Genomic DNA, 18,627 nt, shown 5'->3' on the forward strand with positions numbered 1-18,627 from the left:
GAGAATCTTGTTTCTCATCTGAGAGTCTTTAGGTGCCATTTGGCAAACTTCAAGCAGACTGTCATGTGCCTTTTACTGAGGAGTGGCTTCCGTCTGGCCACTCTACCATAAAGGCCTGATTGGTGGAGTGATGCAGAGATGGTTGTCCTTCTGGAAGGTTCTGCCATCTCTGGAGCGCTGTCAGAGTGACCACCGGGTTCTTGGTCACTTCCCTGACCAAGGCCATTCTTCCCCGATTGCTCAGTTTGGCCAGGCGGTCAGCTCTAGGAAGAGTCTCAGTGGTTCCAAACTTCTTCCATTTAAGAATGATGGAGGCCACTGTGTTCTTGGGGACCTTCAATGCTGCAGAAATGTTTTGGTACCCTTCCCCAGATCTGTGCCTCGACACAATCCTGTCTCGGCGCTCTATGGACAATTCCTTCGACCTTATTGCTTGGTTTTTGCTCTGACATGCACTGTCAACTTGTGGGACCTTATATTGACAGGTGTGTGCCTTTCCATATCAAATCAATTGAATTAACCACAGGTGGACTCCAATCAAGTTGTAGAAACATCTTAAGGATGATCAATGGAAACAGGATGCACCTGAGCTCAATTTCAAGCCTTATAGCAAAGGGTCTGAATACTTTCAGTACCAGTCAAAAGTTTGGACACACCTACTCATTCAAGGGTTTTTCTTTATTTTACTATTTTCTACATTGTAGAATAATAGTGAAGACATCAAAACTATAAAAAAAACACATATGGAATCATGTAGTAACCAAAGAAGTGTTAAACAAATGAAAATATATTTATCATTTTAGATTCTTCAAAGTAGCCACCATTTGACTTGATGACAGCTTTGCACACATTCTCTCAACCAGCTTTACCTGGAATGATTTTCCAACAGTCTTGAAGGAGTTCCCACATATGCTGAGCACTTGTTGAAATGAAATGACACCATATATAGATTCTACAGACCCCACTTTTACATCGACACAAAGAAACATTTCTTTCACTATAAGCCCAATATTGGCAACATGGTCTTAAAATAACATTTAATTCTTTTTTACATAAATTCCTTCTTGCATTTGTTTATAAGCACAATAAAAATCGACACTGATTAAAATGTAATATATTTTTAATGAGTTATCCACCTTGCCATGTTTTGAAATGTGGGCTTTTAATTTGAAAGTTTCCTCATTACCATAGGAAAGTGACGTCATCGTCTGTGCTCGCAGAATAGTAGTACAATATAGGTGTTTTCTGCTGCTTAATAACTACGCACGAACGTGAACGAATCCACCGGTTTAATATCTCTACCTGCGTGAGATCCACACGATGAGAAAATTATATTATGAATAAAAATGGATAATTTATAATATCCGGAGTTTTAATTAACTATATAGTAAGTCGAAGTATTCTTTGAAGACGAATCGGAATGCTTCGGAAGGAGACCTCCCGGTCATACCACGAAGTAAGTTCTGCCACTGACGGATTTTAATTGATTATTGATTTCATATCATTATCAATTACTTTACAATCGTATCTATCTGTATTGATCGATCACCTTTCAGGAAGTTGGGCGGAAAACATTGGGACTTCTCTAGGAGGTGATCCTCGTAAAGAAACAATATCATGTGACTTACAGCTGACTTTTAAGACGTTTGCTTTACAATTACAGTAGGGTACTTGGAAGTCTACAGACCTACCCGATCTGAAAGTGGAAGACACTGTGTACTTTATATACACTGATACTTTGTGTTAAATCAACCATTAATGATATAAATCTGTAACGTTATTTGATACAGTTCAATGACGAGGAAGAACTTCAAACCCCAGACTTCTACCAAGACAATGACAGTGCCAACGGTGGCCTGGAGGAGCCAGAAGAATCCATTGCCAGTGTTCTACCAGGTGTTTTTTTTTTTTTTTTTACTTTATTCAATTGTATTTTATATTATATTCTATCCTATTCTAGTCTATTCTATTCTAGTCTATCATATTCTAGTTTATTCTATTCTATTCTATTCTATTCTAGTCTAGTTTATTCTATTCTATCCTATTATATTATAGTCTATTCTATTCTAGTCTATTCTATTCTATCCTATTGTATTATAGTCTATTATTTTCTATCCTATTCTAGTCTATTCTATCCTATTCTAGTTTATTCTATTCTATCCTATTATATTATAGTCTATTCTATTCTAGTCTATTATATTCTATCCTATTATATTATAGTCTATTCTTTTCTATCCTATTCTAGTCTATTCTAGTCTATTATATTCTATCCTATTATATTATAGTCTATTCTTTTCTATCCTATTATATTATAGTCTATCCTATTCTAGTCTATTCTATCCTATTCTAGTCTATTCTAGTCTATTCTATCCTATTCTAGTCTATTCTAGTCTATTCTATCCTATTCTAGTCTATTCTATCCTATTCTAGTCTATTCCCAAAAATAATATTGTAAAGACTACTGTAATATTCATACTACTGTAATTATTCATATTAATATTCATAATATTCATATTGTCTTTATTACTTATAATATGTAATTCATGTATTGATTAACAATCTTTCCTTACCATTTAATTATTATTTTATCATTTTGGCCTTTATTTATATATACCTTTTATATTTACCGTATTATTCCAGAGGAGGACATAGTGAACAGCAATCCATTTACACTATTCAACAAGGCCTGTCTGAAGAACGTGTTCACTGTCCTGCTGCTGTTCATCTACCTGGTGCTGACTGCTGTGGCTGTGTTCCTGGCCTATCAAACCATCACTGACTTCATGGAGAAGCTCAGTCACCCCGTCATGTCTGTCACATACAAGGAGGTGGATGTCTTCTCTCCCCCAGGTTGGTGGAACTGCTCCTAAGTACAGATCTAGGATCAGCCTCCCTCAATCCTAACCTTAAACATTAGTGTGGGTGGGTGGGATGAAAACTGTCCCTAGATCAGCGTCCAGGGGCAACCCTATGTTTAATAAAGGTGTCAATTTAGCAGGTTTTATTTGTTACAATACTGATCCGAGAGAATATCGTTTTTAAACATACTTTTTTTTTAAACAGAATATCATGCTTATATTTATGTTTTTTTGAGAGAACGTGTTCAATTTGATTTAATTCTTGGTTTTCTTGATGAAACTTTATTTTCTTGTCCTTGTTTGTGAGCAGGCATCGCCCTGTACCCTGGTACGGCTCAGCTGCTGAGCTGCAAGCACCACTACCACGCCCATATCCCCCCGCTGGTCACCCCAGGGAAGCCCCAGCCAGGAGATTGTGTCATGGAGGAAGTGACCTACACTGGCCCCTACACCAACCACACTGTGGTGAGAACCATACTACTATAGAGCCCCTACACCAACCACACTGTGGTGAAAACCATACTATTATAGAGTCCCTACACCAACCACACTGTGGTGAGAACCATACTACTATAGAGCCTCTACACCAACCACACTGTGGTGAGAACCATACTATTATAGAGCCCCTACACCAACCACACTGTGGTGAGAACCATACTATTATAGAGCCCCTACACCAACCACACTGGTGAGAACCATACTATTATAGAGCCCCTACACCAACCACACTGGTGAGAACCATACTATTATAGAGCCCCTACACCAACCACACTGGTGAGAACCATACTACTATAGAGCCCCTACACCAACCACACTGTGGTGAGAACCATACTACTATAGAGCCCCTACACCAACCACACTGTGGTGAAAACAATATTACTATAGAGCCCCTACACCAACCACACTGTGGTGAGAACCATACTATTATAGAGCCCCTACACCAACCACACTGTGGTGAGAACCATACTACTATAGAGCCCCTACACCAACCACACTGTGGTGAGAACCATACTATTATAGAGCCCCTACACCAACCACACTGTGGTGAGAACAACACGTCTCTAGATAGAACACAGCAACATGTCTTCTAAGTATTTTCATTCATTCATTGGTCGCTTGCTTGGTTGATTGGTCGGTCGGATGGTTGGTTGGTTGATTGGTTGGTTGATTGGTCGGTTGGTTGCTTGGTCGGTTGGTCGGTTGATTGGTCGGTTGGTTGATTGGTTGGTCGGTTGGTTGCTTGGTCGGTTGGTTGCTTGGTCGGTTGGTTGCTTGGTCGGTTGGTTGATTGGTTGGTTGGTTGGTTGATTGGTTGGTTGGTTGCTTGGTCGGTTGGTTGATTGGTCGGTTGGTTGATCGGTTGGTTGCTTGGTCGGTTGCTTGGTCGGTTGGTTGATTGGTCGGTTGATTGGTCGGTTGGTTGGTTGCTTGGTCGGTTGGTTGCTTGGTCGGTTGATTGATTGGTTGGTTGATTGGTCGGTTGGTTGCTTGGTCGGTTGGTTGCTTGGTCGGTTGGTTGATTGGTTGGTTGGTTGGTTGATTGGTTGGTTGGTTGCTTGGTCGGTTGGTTGATTGGTCGGTTGGTTGATCGGTTGGTTGCTTGGTCGGTTGGTTTGCTTGGTCGGTTGGTTGATTGGTTGGTTGGTTGCTTGGTCGGTTGGTTGGTTGGTTGGTTGCTTGGTCGGTTGATTGGTCAGTTGGTTGGATGCTTATTAATCTCTCATGGACAGGGTATGTAACATAAATGGTATTTGACGGAGTTATGCAAGATTTTAGTTCTGGGTTTCTGAGGTTGGTTGGTTACTTTGTTCGTTCAGCCATTCAGTCATTCATTTAATACATGAATTCCTCTCCTGGTGGTGTAGAAGCAAGCCTTGGTGGTCAGCGGTCCAACAGATGTCAGAAACAGGGAGTTGATCTTCCTGCAGTTCAGTCAGAACGAGACAGAAGAGGATTTTAGTGCCATCACATACATGCTCTTCGACAAATACAACGACCTGTCCAGAAGGTAAAGCACTGGCCCAGTTTAATACAACGACCTGTCCAGAAGGTAAAGCCCAGTTTAATACATCGACCTGTCCAGAAGGTAAAGCACTGGCCCAGTTTAATACAACGACCTGTCCAGAAGGTAAAGCACTGGCCCAGTTTAATACAACGACCTGTCCAGAAGGTAAAGCACTGGCCCAGTTTAATACAACGACCTGTCCAGAAGGTAAAGCACTGGCCCAGTTTAATACAACGACCTGTCCAGAAGGTAAAGCCCAGTTTAATACAACGACCTGTCCAGAAGGTAAAGCCCAGTTTAATACAACGACCTGTCCAGAAGGTAAAGCACTGGCCCAGTTTAATACAACGACCTGTCCAGAAGGTAAAGCACTGGCCCAGTTTAATACATCGACCTGTCCAGAAGGTAAAGCCCAGTTTAATACAACGACCTGTCCAGAAGGTAAAGCACTGGCCCAGTTTAATACAACGACCTGTCCAGAAGGTAAAGCACTGGCCCAGTTTAATACAACGACCTGTCCAGAAGGTAAAGCACTGGCCCAGTTTAATACAACGACCTGTCCAGAAGGTAAAGCCCAGTTTAATACAACGACCTGTCCAGAAGGTAAAGCCCAGTTTAATACGACGACCTGTCCAGAAGGTAAAGCACTGGCCCAGTTTAATACAACGACCTGTCCAGAAGGTAAAGCACTGGCCCAGTTTAATACAACGACCTGTCCAGAAGGTAAAGCACTGGCCCAGTTTAATACATCGACCTGTCCAGAAGGTAAATCACTGGCCCAGTTTAATACGACGACTTGTCCAGAAGGTAAATCACTGGCCCAGTTTAATACAACGACCTGTCCAGAAGGTAAATCACTGGCCCAGTTTAATACGACGACCTGTCCAGAAGGTAAAGCACTGGCCCAGTTTAATACGACGACCTGTCCAGAAGGTAAAGCACTGGCCCAGTTTAATACAACGACCTGTCCAGAAGGTAAAGCACTGGCCCAGTTTAATACGACGACCTGTCCAGAAGGTAAAGCCCAGTTTAATACAACGACCTGTCCAGAAGGTAAAGCCCAGTTTAATACGACGACCTGTCCAGAAGGTAAAGCACTGGCCCAGTTTAATACAACGACCTGTCCAGAAGGTAAAGCACTGGCCCAGTTTAATACAACGACCTGTCCAGAAGGTAAAGCACTGGCCCAGTTTAATACAACGACCTGTCCAGAAGGTAAAGCACTGGCCCAGTTTAATACATCGACCTGTCCAGAAGGTAAATCACTGGCCCAGTTTAATACGACGACCTGTCCAGAAGGTAAATCACTGGCCCAGTTTAATACAACGACCTGTCCAGAAGGTAAATCACTGGCCCAGTTTAATACGACGACCTGTCCAGAAGGTAAAGCACTGGCCCAGTTTAATACGACGACCTGTCCAGAAGGTAAAGCACTGGCCCAGTTTAATACAACGACCTGTCCAGAAGGTAAAGCCCAGTTTAATACGACGACCTGTCCAGAAGGTAAAGCACTGGCCCAGTTTAATACAACGACCTGTCCAGAAGGTAAAGCACTGGCCCAGTTTAATACAACGACCTGTCCAGAAGGTAAAGCACTGGCCCAGTTTAATACATCGACCTGTCCAGAAGGTAAAGCACTGGCCCAGTTTAATTCAACGACCTGTCCAGAAGGTAAAGCACTGGCCCAGTTTAATACAACGACCTGTCCAGAAGGTAAAGCCCAGTTTAATACAACGACCTGTCCAGAAGGTAAAGCCCAGTTTAATACAACGACCTGTCCAGAAGGTAAAGCACTGGCCCAGTTTAATACGACGACCTGTCCAGAAGGTAAAGCACTGGCCCAGTTTAATACAACGACCTGTCCAGAAGGTAAAGCACTGGCCCAGTTTGTTCGTTTAGAGCACAGGTTTCAAACTTAATTCCTGGATGGCCGAGTGTCTGCAGGTTTTTTCACTCCCCCTTGTACTTGATAGATCAATTTAGGTAATTGATTAGTTAGGAACTCCTCTCACCTCCCCTTATCTAGGTCTTGATTGGACATGAATTGAAAGGAGATAACAAACACCAGCACAAACTCAGCCCTCCAGGAATAGAGTTTTAAATCCCTGGTTTAGAGTGTAATATTGTTTTAAATCCCTGGTTTGGAGTGTAATAGAGTTTAAAATCCCTGGTTTAGAGTGTAATATTGTTTAAAATCCCTGGTTTAGAGTGTAATATTGTTTAAAATCCCTGGTTTAGAGTGTAATATTGTTTAAAATCCCTGGTTTAGAGTGTAATATTGTTTAAAATCCCAGGTTTAGAGTGTAGTAGAGTTTTAAATCCCTGGTTTAGAGTAATAGAGTTTTAAATCCCTGGTTTAGAAAAATATTGTTTAAAATCCCTGGTTTAGAGTAATAGAGTTTTAAATCCCTGGTTTAGAGTAATAGAGTTTTAAATCCCTGGTTTAGTGTAATATTGTTTAAAATCCCTGGGTTAGAGTGTAATATTGTTTAAAATCCCTGGTTTAGAGTGTAATATTGTTTAAAATCCCTGGGTTAGAGTGTAATATTGTTTAAAATCCCTGGTTTAGAGTGTAATATTGTTTAAAATCCCTGGTTTAGAGTGTAATAGAGTTTTAAATCTCTGGTTTAGAGTGTAGTAGAGTTTTAAATGCCAGGTTTAGAGTAATAGAGTTTTAAATCTCTGGTTTAGAGTGTAGAGTTTTAAATCTCTGGTTTAGAGTAATAGAGTTTTAAATCCCAGGTTTAGAGTGTAGTAGAGTTTTAAATCCCTGGTTTAAAGTAATAGAGTTTTAAATCCCAGGTTTAGAGTGTAATGGAGTTTTAAATCTCTGGTTTAGAGTAATAGAGTTTTAAATCCCAGGTTTAGAGTAATAGAGTTTTAAATCTCTGGTTTAGAGTAATAGAGTTTTAAATCCCAGGTTTAGAGTGTAGTAGAGTTTTAAATCCCAGGTTTAGAGTGTAGTAGAGTTTTAAATCCCAGGTTTAGAGTGTAGTAGAGTTTTAAATCCCAGGTTTAGAGTGTAGTAGAGTTTTAAATCCCAGGTTTAGAGTGTAGTAGAGTTTTAAATCCCAGGTTTAGAGTAATAGAGTTTTAAATCCCAGGTTTAGAGTAATAGAGTTTTAAATCCCAGGTTTAGAGTGTAATGGAGTTTTAAATCCCAGGTTTAGAGTGTAGTAGAGTTTTAAATCCCAGGTTTAGAGTAATAGAGTTTTAAATCCCAGGTTTAGAGTGTAGTAGAGTTTTAAATCCCAGGTTTAGAGTGTAGTAGAGTTTTAAATCCCAGGTTTAGAGTGTAGTAGAGTTTTAAATCCCAGGTTTAGAGTGTAATAGAGTTTTAAATCCCTGGTTTAGAGTGTAATAGAGTTTTAAATCCCTGGTTTAGAGTGTAGTAGAGTTTTAAATCCCAGGTTTAGAGTGTAGTAGAGTTTTAAATCCCAGGTTTAGAGTGTAGTAGAGTTTTAAATCCCAGGTTTAGAGTGTAGTAGAGTTTTAAATCCCAGGTTTAGAGTGTAGTAGAGTTTTAAATCCCAGGTTTAGAGTGTAGTAGAGTTTTAAATCCCAGGTTTAGAGTGTAGTAGAGTTTTAAATCCCAGGTTTAGAGTGTAATGGAGTTTTAAATCCCAGGTTTAGAGTGTAGTAGAGTTTTAAATCCCAGGTTTAGAGTGTAGTAGAGTTTTAAATCCCAGGTTTAGAGTGTAGTAGAGTTTTAAATCCCAGGTTTAGAGTGTAGTAGAGTTTTAAATCCCAGGTTTAGAGTGTAGTAGAGTTTTAAATCCCAGGTTTAGAGTGTAGTAGAGTTTTAAATCCCAGGTTTAGAGTGTAGTAGAGTTTTAAATCCCAGGTTTAGAGTGTAGTAGAGTTTTAAATCCCAGGTTTAGAGTGTAGTAGAGTTTTAAATCCCAGGTTTAGAGTGTAGTAGAGTTTTAAATCCCAGGTTTAGAGTGTAATGGAGTTTTAAATCCCAGGTTTAGAGTGTAGTAGAGTTTTAAATCCCAGGTTTAGAGTGTAGTAGAGTTTTAAATCCCAGGTTTAGAGTGTAGTAGAGTTTTAAATCCCAGGTTTAGAGTGTAGTAGAGTTTTAAATCCCAGGTTTAGAGTAATAGAGTTTTAAATCCCAGGTTTAGAGTGTAGTAGAGTTTTAAATCCCAGGTTTAGAGTGTAGTAGAGTTTTAAATCCCAGGTTTAGAGTAATAGAGTTTTAAATCCCAGGTTTAGAGTGTAGTAGAGTTTTAAATCCCAGGTTTAGAGTGTAGTAGAGTTTTAAATCCCAGGTTTAGAGTGTAGTAGAGTTTTAAATCCCTGGTTTAGAGTGTAACCTAAGTGTAATGAGATGTGCGTATAACAACAACCATTTTGCCCTCTACCTCCTGTTATAGCGTGAATAAATCAGGGTTCATGCAGGACTGTGAGAGGAACTACTCCATGGTGACGTTCTCTGGAGGCTTCAGGACCTGGGTCAAGATGTCACTGGTCAAGACCTCTGGGAAGAAAAACGAGTCCATGGAGTTCCGGCAAGAGGTCACTATTGTTTGTAAACATTCAGGTTTCCTTAAATGTTGTCTATTTTTTTTTTATAAGATTAACTAAATTATTAATTTTAGCATCTACTGTGGCAGAAAACATACAACATGTTGCAAAAACTACATTTTTCCTTGACATATTCCAATTTGTAGCTGTCATTATTTTTCGTCCCTAATTGAGTACAAAATGTTTTCTACATCATGACAAAGTTATAACAAAAGTTGTCTGTTCTTCCCAGTCTAGTGTGGTCAAATATAATGACAAGAGGCCTGTATCCGAGCAAAAAGCCATTCAGCTCTTCTTTGTTGTGTTTGAATGGAGGGATCCCTTTGTACAAGAAGTCAGAGATGTAAGTGGAACACATTCATATTGCATTACTAGAATAGTATCTGTTCTGTTTTATTCCATTCCTAGTCTAGTTTATCTTATTCTATTCTACTCGTGTAGTTATTTCTCCTGTCTCAGCTCTGAGGGGGGAAAAAAAGCCTATAACGAACAATGAAACATTTGACCCGTTGTTTCGTCCACAGATTGTGACAGCCAATCCGTGGAATACCGTAGCCATCCTGTGCGGTGTGTTCATGGCTCTGTTCAAGGCTGCTAACTTTGCCAGTTTTAGTGTGAAATGGGTCATCAAGATTCGTAAGAGGCATCTGAGGAACAGAAACAGGGAACTGACCGCATCATCTCAGAGATACGTAGTAACTAATACGGATATTAATAGATTAGAAGAATAACTTTCAATTTTTTTTCCCGTGAACGAACTTCTTTCAACCAATCAATGAGGCACTTGCTTTGAACTGCAAATATTGCCCTTGGTTATGGGCAGCGTTTTTAAAAATGTTGTTTTGGGATCATCACATTTTGTATGTTTAAATATTGAATAGATTGTAACGTATATGATTTTAGACAACTCAACCAAAGGTCAAATTCACAATGATTGTTTCTTTATACATAAGTCATATGTAGCATTCCAAAATGTGACTGGGAAATAGGATTGTAAAATGTATTTATGAATGTTATGAAACTTGTTTATACCACCAACAACTGATATGAACTACTGACATGTAAGGCAAAAGGGAACTTCCCCCGTTTACCTTTCATTACATTCTTAAATCTGAGTTTCAATTGAGCAGTGAGATGTTTTAAAACGTGACTTTTTATTTTATTTTTTAGAATAACTTAAATTCTTAAGTATCTTATCGCCTCTAAATTACTGGATATTTTATGTATATACTGTATATAAAACAAATGTAAAGGGAACAGTGAGTAATGCTTACCAAATGTGGACCATGATGCAATTGCTTATTAGTTTTTTTCCCGTTGTTTGTTTCCTTTTTTTTTTTTTTTTTACAAAGAATGGGTGAATCTAGAACGAAGGAGTCAATCTCACTGGTTGACTCATACGACTGAACAACGGACTCATAGCGACCGAACAACTGACTCATACGACCGAACAACTGACTCATACGACCGAACAACTGACTCATACGACCGAACAACTGACTCATACGACCGAACAACTGAGTCATACGACCGAACAACTGACTCATACGACCGAACAACTGAGTCATACGACCGAACAACTGACTCATACGACTGAACAACTGACTCGTACGACTGAACAACGGACTCATACCACTGAACAACTGACTCATACGACTGAACAACTGACTCATACGACTGAACAACTGACTCGTACGACTGAACAACGGACTCATACCACTGAACAACTGACTCGTACGACTGAACAACTGACTCATACGACCGAACAACTGACTCATACGACCGAACAACTGAGTCATACGACCGAACAACTGACTCATACGACTGAACAACGGACTCATACGACTGAACAACGGACTCATACGACCGAACAACTGACTCATACGACCGAACAACTGACTCATACCAACCACTGAACAACTGACTCATACGACCGAACAACTGACTCATACGACCGAACAACTGACTCATACGACCGAACAACTGAGTCATACGACCGAACAACTGAGTCATACGACCGAACAACTGACTCATACGACCGAACAACTGACTCATACGACTGAACAACTGACTCATACGACCGAACAACTGACTCATACGACCGAACAACTGACTCATACGACCGAACAACTGACTCATACGACCGAACAACTGACTCATACGACTGAACAACTGACTCATACGACCGAACAACTGACTCATACGACCGAACAACTGACTCATACGACTGAACAACTGACTCGTACGACTGAACAACGGACTCGTACCACTGAACAACTGACTCGTACGACTGAACAACTGAGTCATACGACCGAACAACTGAGTCATACGACCGAACAACTGACTCATACGACCGAACAACTGACTCATACGACTGAACAACTGACTCATACGACCGAACAACTGACTCATACGACCGAACAACTGACTCATACGACCGAACAACTGACTCATACGACTGAACAACGGACTCGTACCACTGAACAACTGACTCGTACGACTGAACAACTGAGTCATACGACCGAACAACTGACTCATACGACTGAACAACTGACTCATGCGACCGAACAACTGACTCATACGACCGAACAACTGACTCATACGACCGAACAACTGAGTCATACGACCGAACAACTGACTCATACCACTGAACAACTGACTCGTACGACTGAACAACTGAGTCATACGACCGAACAACGGACTGTTACTGAACCCAGAGTAATAGTCTACTACTGTTTTCTTTGCTTCTACACACTAGGCGAATATTTACGAATACCACCTCATCCTGCCTGTTGCTTTCTACATTATTTACACATCTTGGAAAAACTGGACTGATCAACAAGTACCTGGGATTTACTTGAAATTGTGTATAGCTTTTACTGTGAAATAAAACCGTTTGCTGTGCAATTGATTGTGTTTAGTCACTTTCTATGACCATGTGCCCCAAATCCACTATAACAATCTGCAACACATACTTGCAACTGCACCTACATCAACGTTATGGCCTTCATTCATAAGCAGTCAGTTGTTGGTTAACGAATGATATATATATATACAGTATACACTAGATGACTAATAGGGGGCGCTGTTGAAGCCACCGTGCCTCCATCTTGGAACTCCTCCACCGTTGTAACAAGTGTTTAGGAATCTATCGAAATCCATTTATGAATGTTTACATTCATCTTTGCCACATTTCTTTTATGACAGACACCCTAATACATACTTTTAAATGATATTATGTGAGCTAAACATAACCAAATGTACAAAAATCCTTTCTAAATTATATACTTAAATACATGTAATTTTGTCCTTGAAAAATGTAATTGAAATAATTCGGAATTCCATTTTATTTCTATGGAGGACTGCTCCTACTGGGGAGTACCAATATGGCCGACCTGGTGGCTTCAATCCCATCAGTACCCTGGGTTGGGGAGTAACGGATTACATATAATCCTGACTGATTACATGTAATCCGTTACATGTAAGGGATTACAAAAACAATTGGTGACTGTAATCCGTTACGTTACCAGCAAAATATTGTAATCAGATTACAGATACTTTTGAAAAACTAGATGATTACTTTGAGGATTATTTTTAAACTCAGAGGATTTTTGCTAAAAATATTTTGACACTTCTCTGTTTTCTCAATTACATTCAAATAAGCATTGAAAAAAGGCGCAAGTTTAAGTTTGTTCCACCTGAGAGAGTCAGACCACAAGTCAGAGACCACTATGATGTCAGAGACCACCACTATGATGTCAGAGACCACTATGATGTCAGAGACCACCACTATGATGTCAGAGACCACTATGATGTCAGAGACCACCACTATGATGTCAGAGACCACTATGATGACACACCAAATGGGTTTGATGGATCGCAGGAAAAGAGCAGGATTAGGTGACTGCTACAGTCCAAGCCATGTCTTCCAATGGTGCGACTGCTGTCTGCATTCAAAGATTATCATATTTGAATAAACACTTGGAGGTAAGGATGACAGCAGTGGTGTAGTCTACGGCGATACGGATATCACTTATTATTGATATCTACATAGAGCATTGATGGGAATCACACTGCTGCTCCCTCATTTAACGATTTGCGCCTTACGGATTGTGGTTGTTGTGGATGGCTGTTCACAAATCTAAATGTGTATTTGAACCCAATAATGGTTGAATTCAAGAAGTTTAAGCTGCCTATCAATCATTGTTTTTGAAACCAGTGGACAGCCAGTGAAAAATGCGCTCTTGCAACAGCTGCATAGTGCGGATCCCAGCCTGTGGAATAAAAGTGGGGATTTTATTGATCAATCTAATTCATGCTGATAAAAAATAAAATCCATAGACCTAATGGACACATGATCAAGCTCACTTCTGATATACTTAAAGGGGCAATCTGGAGTTGATATACTTAAAGGGGCATTCTGGAGTTGATAGACTTAAAGGGGCATTCTGGAGTTGATAGATTTAAAGGGGCAATCTGGAGTTGATAGAATTAAAGGGGCATTCTGGAGTTGATAGACTTAAAGGGGCAATCTGGAGTTGATAGACTTAAAGGGGCAATCTGGAGTTGATACACTTAAAGGGGCATTCTGGAGTTGATAGACTTAAAGGGGCAATCTGGAGTTGATAGACTTAAAGGGGCATTCTGGAGTTGATATACTTAAAGGGGCAATCTGGAGTTGATAGACTTAAAGGGGCAATCTGGAGTTGATAGACTTAAAGGGGAAATCTGGAGTTGATAGACTTAAAGGGGCAATCTGGAGTTGATATACTTAAAGGGGCAATCTGGAGTTGATACACTTAAAGGGGCAATCTGGAGTTGATACACTTAAAGGGGCAATCTGGAGTTGATATACTTAAAGGGGCAATCTGGAGTTGATACACTTAAAGGGGCAATCTGGAGTTGATACACTTAAAGGGGCATTCTGGAGTTGATAGACTTAAAGGGGCAATCTGGAGTTGATATACTTAAAGGGGCATTCTGGAGTTGATAGACTTAAAGGGGCATTCTGGAGTTGATAGACTTAAAGGGGCAATCTGGAGTTGATAGACTTAAAGGGGCAATCTGGAGTTGATACACTTAAAGGGGCAATCTGGAGTTGATAGACTTAAAGGGGCATTCTGGAGTTGATAGACTTAAAGGGGCAATCTGGAGTTGATAGACTTAAAGGGGCATTCTGGAGTTGATAGACTTAAAGGGGCAATCTGGAGTTGATAGACTTAAAGGGGCATTCTGGAGTTGATAGACTTAAAGGGGCAATCTGGAGTTGATATACTTAAAGGGGCATTCTGGAGTTGATAGACTTAAAGGGGCAATCTGGAGTTGATAGACTTAAAGGGGCAATCTGGAGTTGATACACTTAAAGGGGCATTCTGGAGTTGATAGACTTAAAGGGGCAATCTGGAGTTGATATACTTAAAGGGGCATTCTGGAGTTGATAGACTTAAAGGGGCATTCTGGAGTTGATAGACTTAAAGGGGCAATCTGGAGTTGATAGAATTAAAGGGGCATTCTGGAGTTGATAGACTTAAAGGGGCAATCTGGAGTTGATAGACTTAAAGGGGCAATCTGGAGTTGATACACTTAAAGGGGCATTCTGGAGTTGATAGACTTAAAGGGGCACTCTGGAGTTGATAGACTTAAAGGGGCATTCTGGAGTTGATATACTTAAAGGGGCAATCTGGAGTTGATAGACTTAAAGGGGCAATCTGGAGTTGATAGACTTAAAGGGGCAATCTGGAGTTGATAGACTTAAAGGGGCAATCTGGAGTTGATATACTTAAAGGGGCAATCTGGAGTTGATACACTTAAAGGGGCAATCTGGAGTTGATACACTTAAAGGGGCAATCTGGAGTTGATATACTTAAAGGGGCAATCTGGAGTTGATACACTTAAAGGGGCAATCTGGAGTTGATACACTTAAAGGGGCATTCTGGAGTTGATAGACTTAAAGGGGCAATCTGGAGTTGATATACTTAAAGGGGCATTCTGGAGTTGATAGACTTAAAGGGGCATTCTGGAGTTGATAGACTTAAAGGGGCAATCTGGAGTTGATAGACTTAAAGGGGCAATCTGGAGTTGATACACTTAAAGGGGCAATCTGGAGTTGATAGACTTAAAGGGGCATTCTGGAGTTGATAGACTTAAAGGGGCAATCTGGAGTTGATAGACTTAAAGGGGCATTCTGGAGTTGATAGACTTAAAGGGGCAATCTGGAGTTGATAGACTTAAAGGGGCATTCTGGAGTTGATAGACTTAAAGGGGCAATCTGGAGTTGATATACTTAAAGGGGCATTCTGGAGTTGATAGACTTAAAGGGGCAATCTGGAGTTGATAGACTTAAAGGGGCAATCTGGAGTTGATACACTTAAAGGGGCATTCTGGAGTTGATAGACTTAAAGGGGCAATCTGGAGTTGATATACTTAAAGGGGCATTCTGGAGTTGATAGACTTAAAGGGGCATTCTGGAGTTGATAGACTTAAAGGGGCAATCTGGAGTTGATACACTTAAAGGGGCAATCTGGAGTTGATACACTTAAAGGGGCAATCTGGAGTTGCTACATCCATTTTTTGATTTATAAATTATATATACAGTACCAGTCAAATGTTTTGACACAGCTACTCATTCAAGGGTTTTTCTTTATTTTTTTTACTATTTTCTACATTGTAGAATAATAGTGAAGACATCAAAACTATGAAATAACTCATATGGAATCATGTAGTAAACAAAAAAAAGTGTTAAACAAATCAGAATATATTTTATATTTGAGATTCTTCAAAGTAGCCGCCCTTTGCCCTGATGACAGCTTTGCACACTCTTGGCATTCTCTCAACCCGCTCAATGAGGTAGTCACCTGGAATGCATTTCAATTAACAGGTGTGCCTTGTTAAAAGTTAATTTGTGAAATGTCTTTCCTTCTTAATACATTGAGCCAATCAGTTGTGTTGTGACAAGGTAGGGGTGGTATACAGAAGATAGCCCTATTTGGTGAAAGACCAAGTCCATATTATGGTTAGAACATCTCAAATAAGCAAAGAGAAACGACAGTCCATCATTACTTTAAGACATGAAGGTCAGTCAATCCGGAACATTTCAAGAACTAAGGACGTTTCTTTAAGTGCAGTCACAAAAACCCTCAAGCACTGTTATAAAACTGTCTCCCATGACTACCGCCAAGAGTGTGCAAAGCCGTCATCGAGGGAAAGGGTGGCTACTTTGAATAATCTCAAATATAAAATACATTTCAGGTTTGTTTAACACTTTTTTGGTTACTACATGATTCCATATGTGTTATTTCATAGTTTTGATGTCTTCACTATTATTATACAATGTAGAAAATAGTAAAATAAAGAAAATCCCTGAAATGAGTAGGTGTGTCCAAACTTTTGACTGGTACTGTACATATATATCTTTTTTTGCTAAACAGGTGGGTCTCTGCCACTGGTTACAGCCTTATTATAAAATTGATTAAACAAATGTTTTTCCTCATCCTTTTACACACAATACCCCATAATGACAAAGCGAGAATGTAGACATTTTTGCAAATTTATTCTGAATAAAAACAGAAATACCTTATTTATATAAGTAAATACAATTGATTGGGCATGATTTGGAAAGGATCGAGGGAAAGATAAACAGAGCAAAGTACAGAGAGATCCTTGATGAAAACCTGCTCCAGAGCACTCAGGACCTCAGACTGGGGCGAAGGTTCACCTTCCAACAGGACAACAACCCTAAGCACACAGCCAAGACAAAGCAAGAGTGGCTTCAGGACAAGTCTCTAAATGAACTTGAGTGGCCCAGCCAGAGCCCGGACTTCAACCCGATCGAACATCTCTGGAGAAACCTGAAAATAGCTGTGCAGCAACACTTCCCATCCAACCTGACAGAGCTTGAGAGGATCTGCAGAGAAGAATGGGAGAAACTCCCCAAATACAGGTGTGACAAGATTGTAGCGTCATACCCAAGAAGACTCAAGGCTGTAATCGCTGCCAAAGGTGCTTCAACAAAGTACTGAGTAAAGGTTCTGAATATTTATGTAAATGTGATATTTCAGTTTTTTGCTTGGTCATTATGGAGTATTGTGATGTCATTATGGAGTATTGTGATGTCATGATGGGGTATTGTGATGTCATTATGGACTATTGTGATGTCATTATGGAATATTGTGATGTCATTATGGGGTATTGTGTGTAGATTGATGAGGGGGGAGAAAACTATTGAATCCATTTTAGAATAAGGCTGTAACGTAACAAAATGTGGAAAAAGTCAATGGGTCTGAATACTTTCTGAATGGATCCTTTGTTTCCCATTGGACATGCATCTGTAGTGTATTATTTTGATGGTTAAATCTCCTGGTGTTGTATTGGCATCCGGGCACCCCCTAACTACATTGACACACCCATGCACACACACACGCAGATACGCACCCACTCATGCATACACACTTTCACTTCTACACTTGCATACTGATTCACTCACTCACGCACACGCACGCACGCACGCACGCACGCACGCACACACACACACACACACACACACACACACACACACACACACACACACACACACACACACACACACACACACACACACACACACACACACACACACCCGTTCATTTAAAGCATGTACATGTTATCTCCTGTTAGGGCCTATATATATATTTCATAATATAACGTCTGTTCCACCATCGTGTCTCAAATAGTCATTCTATGAGTTATCATTTCCATACTATATTTTTCATTAATTGTTTCTTTCCAATTGGTTATATGTGGTGCCAGTTGTTTAAGCCAGTTTCTTTCTAGTTATCTGTTTAAATGCTGTTATTCTCATAATTCTGAAGAGGTATTTATCAGAGTAGAGGAACAGTACATGAAGGGTTCTCCCCGAGAGTTCTGGATTTAGAGAAAGCGCCAACGTCTGAATGTATCATCCAATACTTTGTATACTTCAATCCAGAAATGATTGAGGACTGAGCAGGAATATAATATGTGAGTATGGTTAGCTCTGCTCTCCCTAAGGTAACGCCAGCAACTTGGTGTGATGTCACGGTTGTATTTTGATTGTATTATAGGAGTTTTCCAAGAATATTACCTCCAGAGTAGAGAGTTGGTTATCTTGGACGTGTTTCTTGATATGCCCTCCCAATCCTCTTTGGTTATTACTATTTGCAGCTCATCTTCCCAATTAGTTACCCCTATAAATATTCTCATATTTTGTTTCTTCTTGGA

General features: G+C 40.0%; 1 protein-coding gene and 1 long non-coding RNA gene across 2 annotated transcripts; both read left to right on the forward strand.

The window, feature by feature from the left end:
• The first annotated feature begins 1,230 nt into the window (after nt 1-1,230).
• Nucleotides 1,231-12,300, forward strand: pacc1 (proton activated chloride channel 1). Its single transcript, XM_038982397.1, has 8 exons — nt 1,231-1,456; nt 1,791-1,896; nt 2,641-2,850; nt 3,169-3,323; nt 4,724-4,866; nt 9,243-9,384; nt 9,626-9,736; nt 9,918-12,300. Exons 1-8 carry the CDS (start codon nt 1,421-1,423, stop codon nt 10,122-10,124), a joined length of 1,110 nt encoding a protein of 369 aa, XP_038838325.1. The 5' UTR covers nt 1,231-1,420; the 3' UTR covers nt 10,125-12,300.
• On the forward strand, nt 6,739-8,933 carry LOC120035922. The gene is made up of 2 exons (XR_005474374.1): nt 6,739-7,967; nt 8,028-8,933. It is a non-coding gene; the product is annotated as an uncharacterized LOC120035922 (long non-coding RNA).
• Nucleotides 12,301-18,627: the final 6,327 nt, after the last annotated feature.

The sequence above is a fragment of the Salvelinus namaycush genome, unplaced genomic scaffold, assembly GCF_016432855.1.
Source record: "Salvelinus namaycush isolate Seneca unplaced genomic scaffold, SaNama_1.0 Scaffold115, whole genome shotgun sequence".
NCBI lineage: Eukaryota > Metazoa > Chordata > Actinopteri > Salmoniformes > Salmonidae > Salvelinus > Salvelinus namaycush.

What these genes read in the sequence shown, in the direction of transcription:
- pacc1 (XM_038982397.1), top strand. Translation starts at nt 1,421, where the DNA reads ATGCTTCGGAAGGAGACCTCCCGGTCATACCACGAA. An exon ending in CATTGCCAGTGTTCTACCAG is followed by an intron (nt 1,897 to 2,640) that starts GTGTTTTTTTTT and finishes GTATTATTCCAG; the next exon opens with AGGAGGACATAGTGAACAGC. An exon ending in CCTACACCAACCACACTGTG is followed by an intron (nt 3,324 to 4,723) that starts GTGAGAACCATA and finishes CTGGTGGTGTAG; the next exon opens with AAGCAAGCCTTGGTGGTCAG.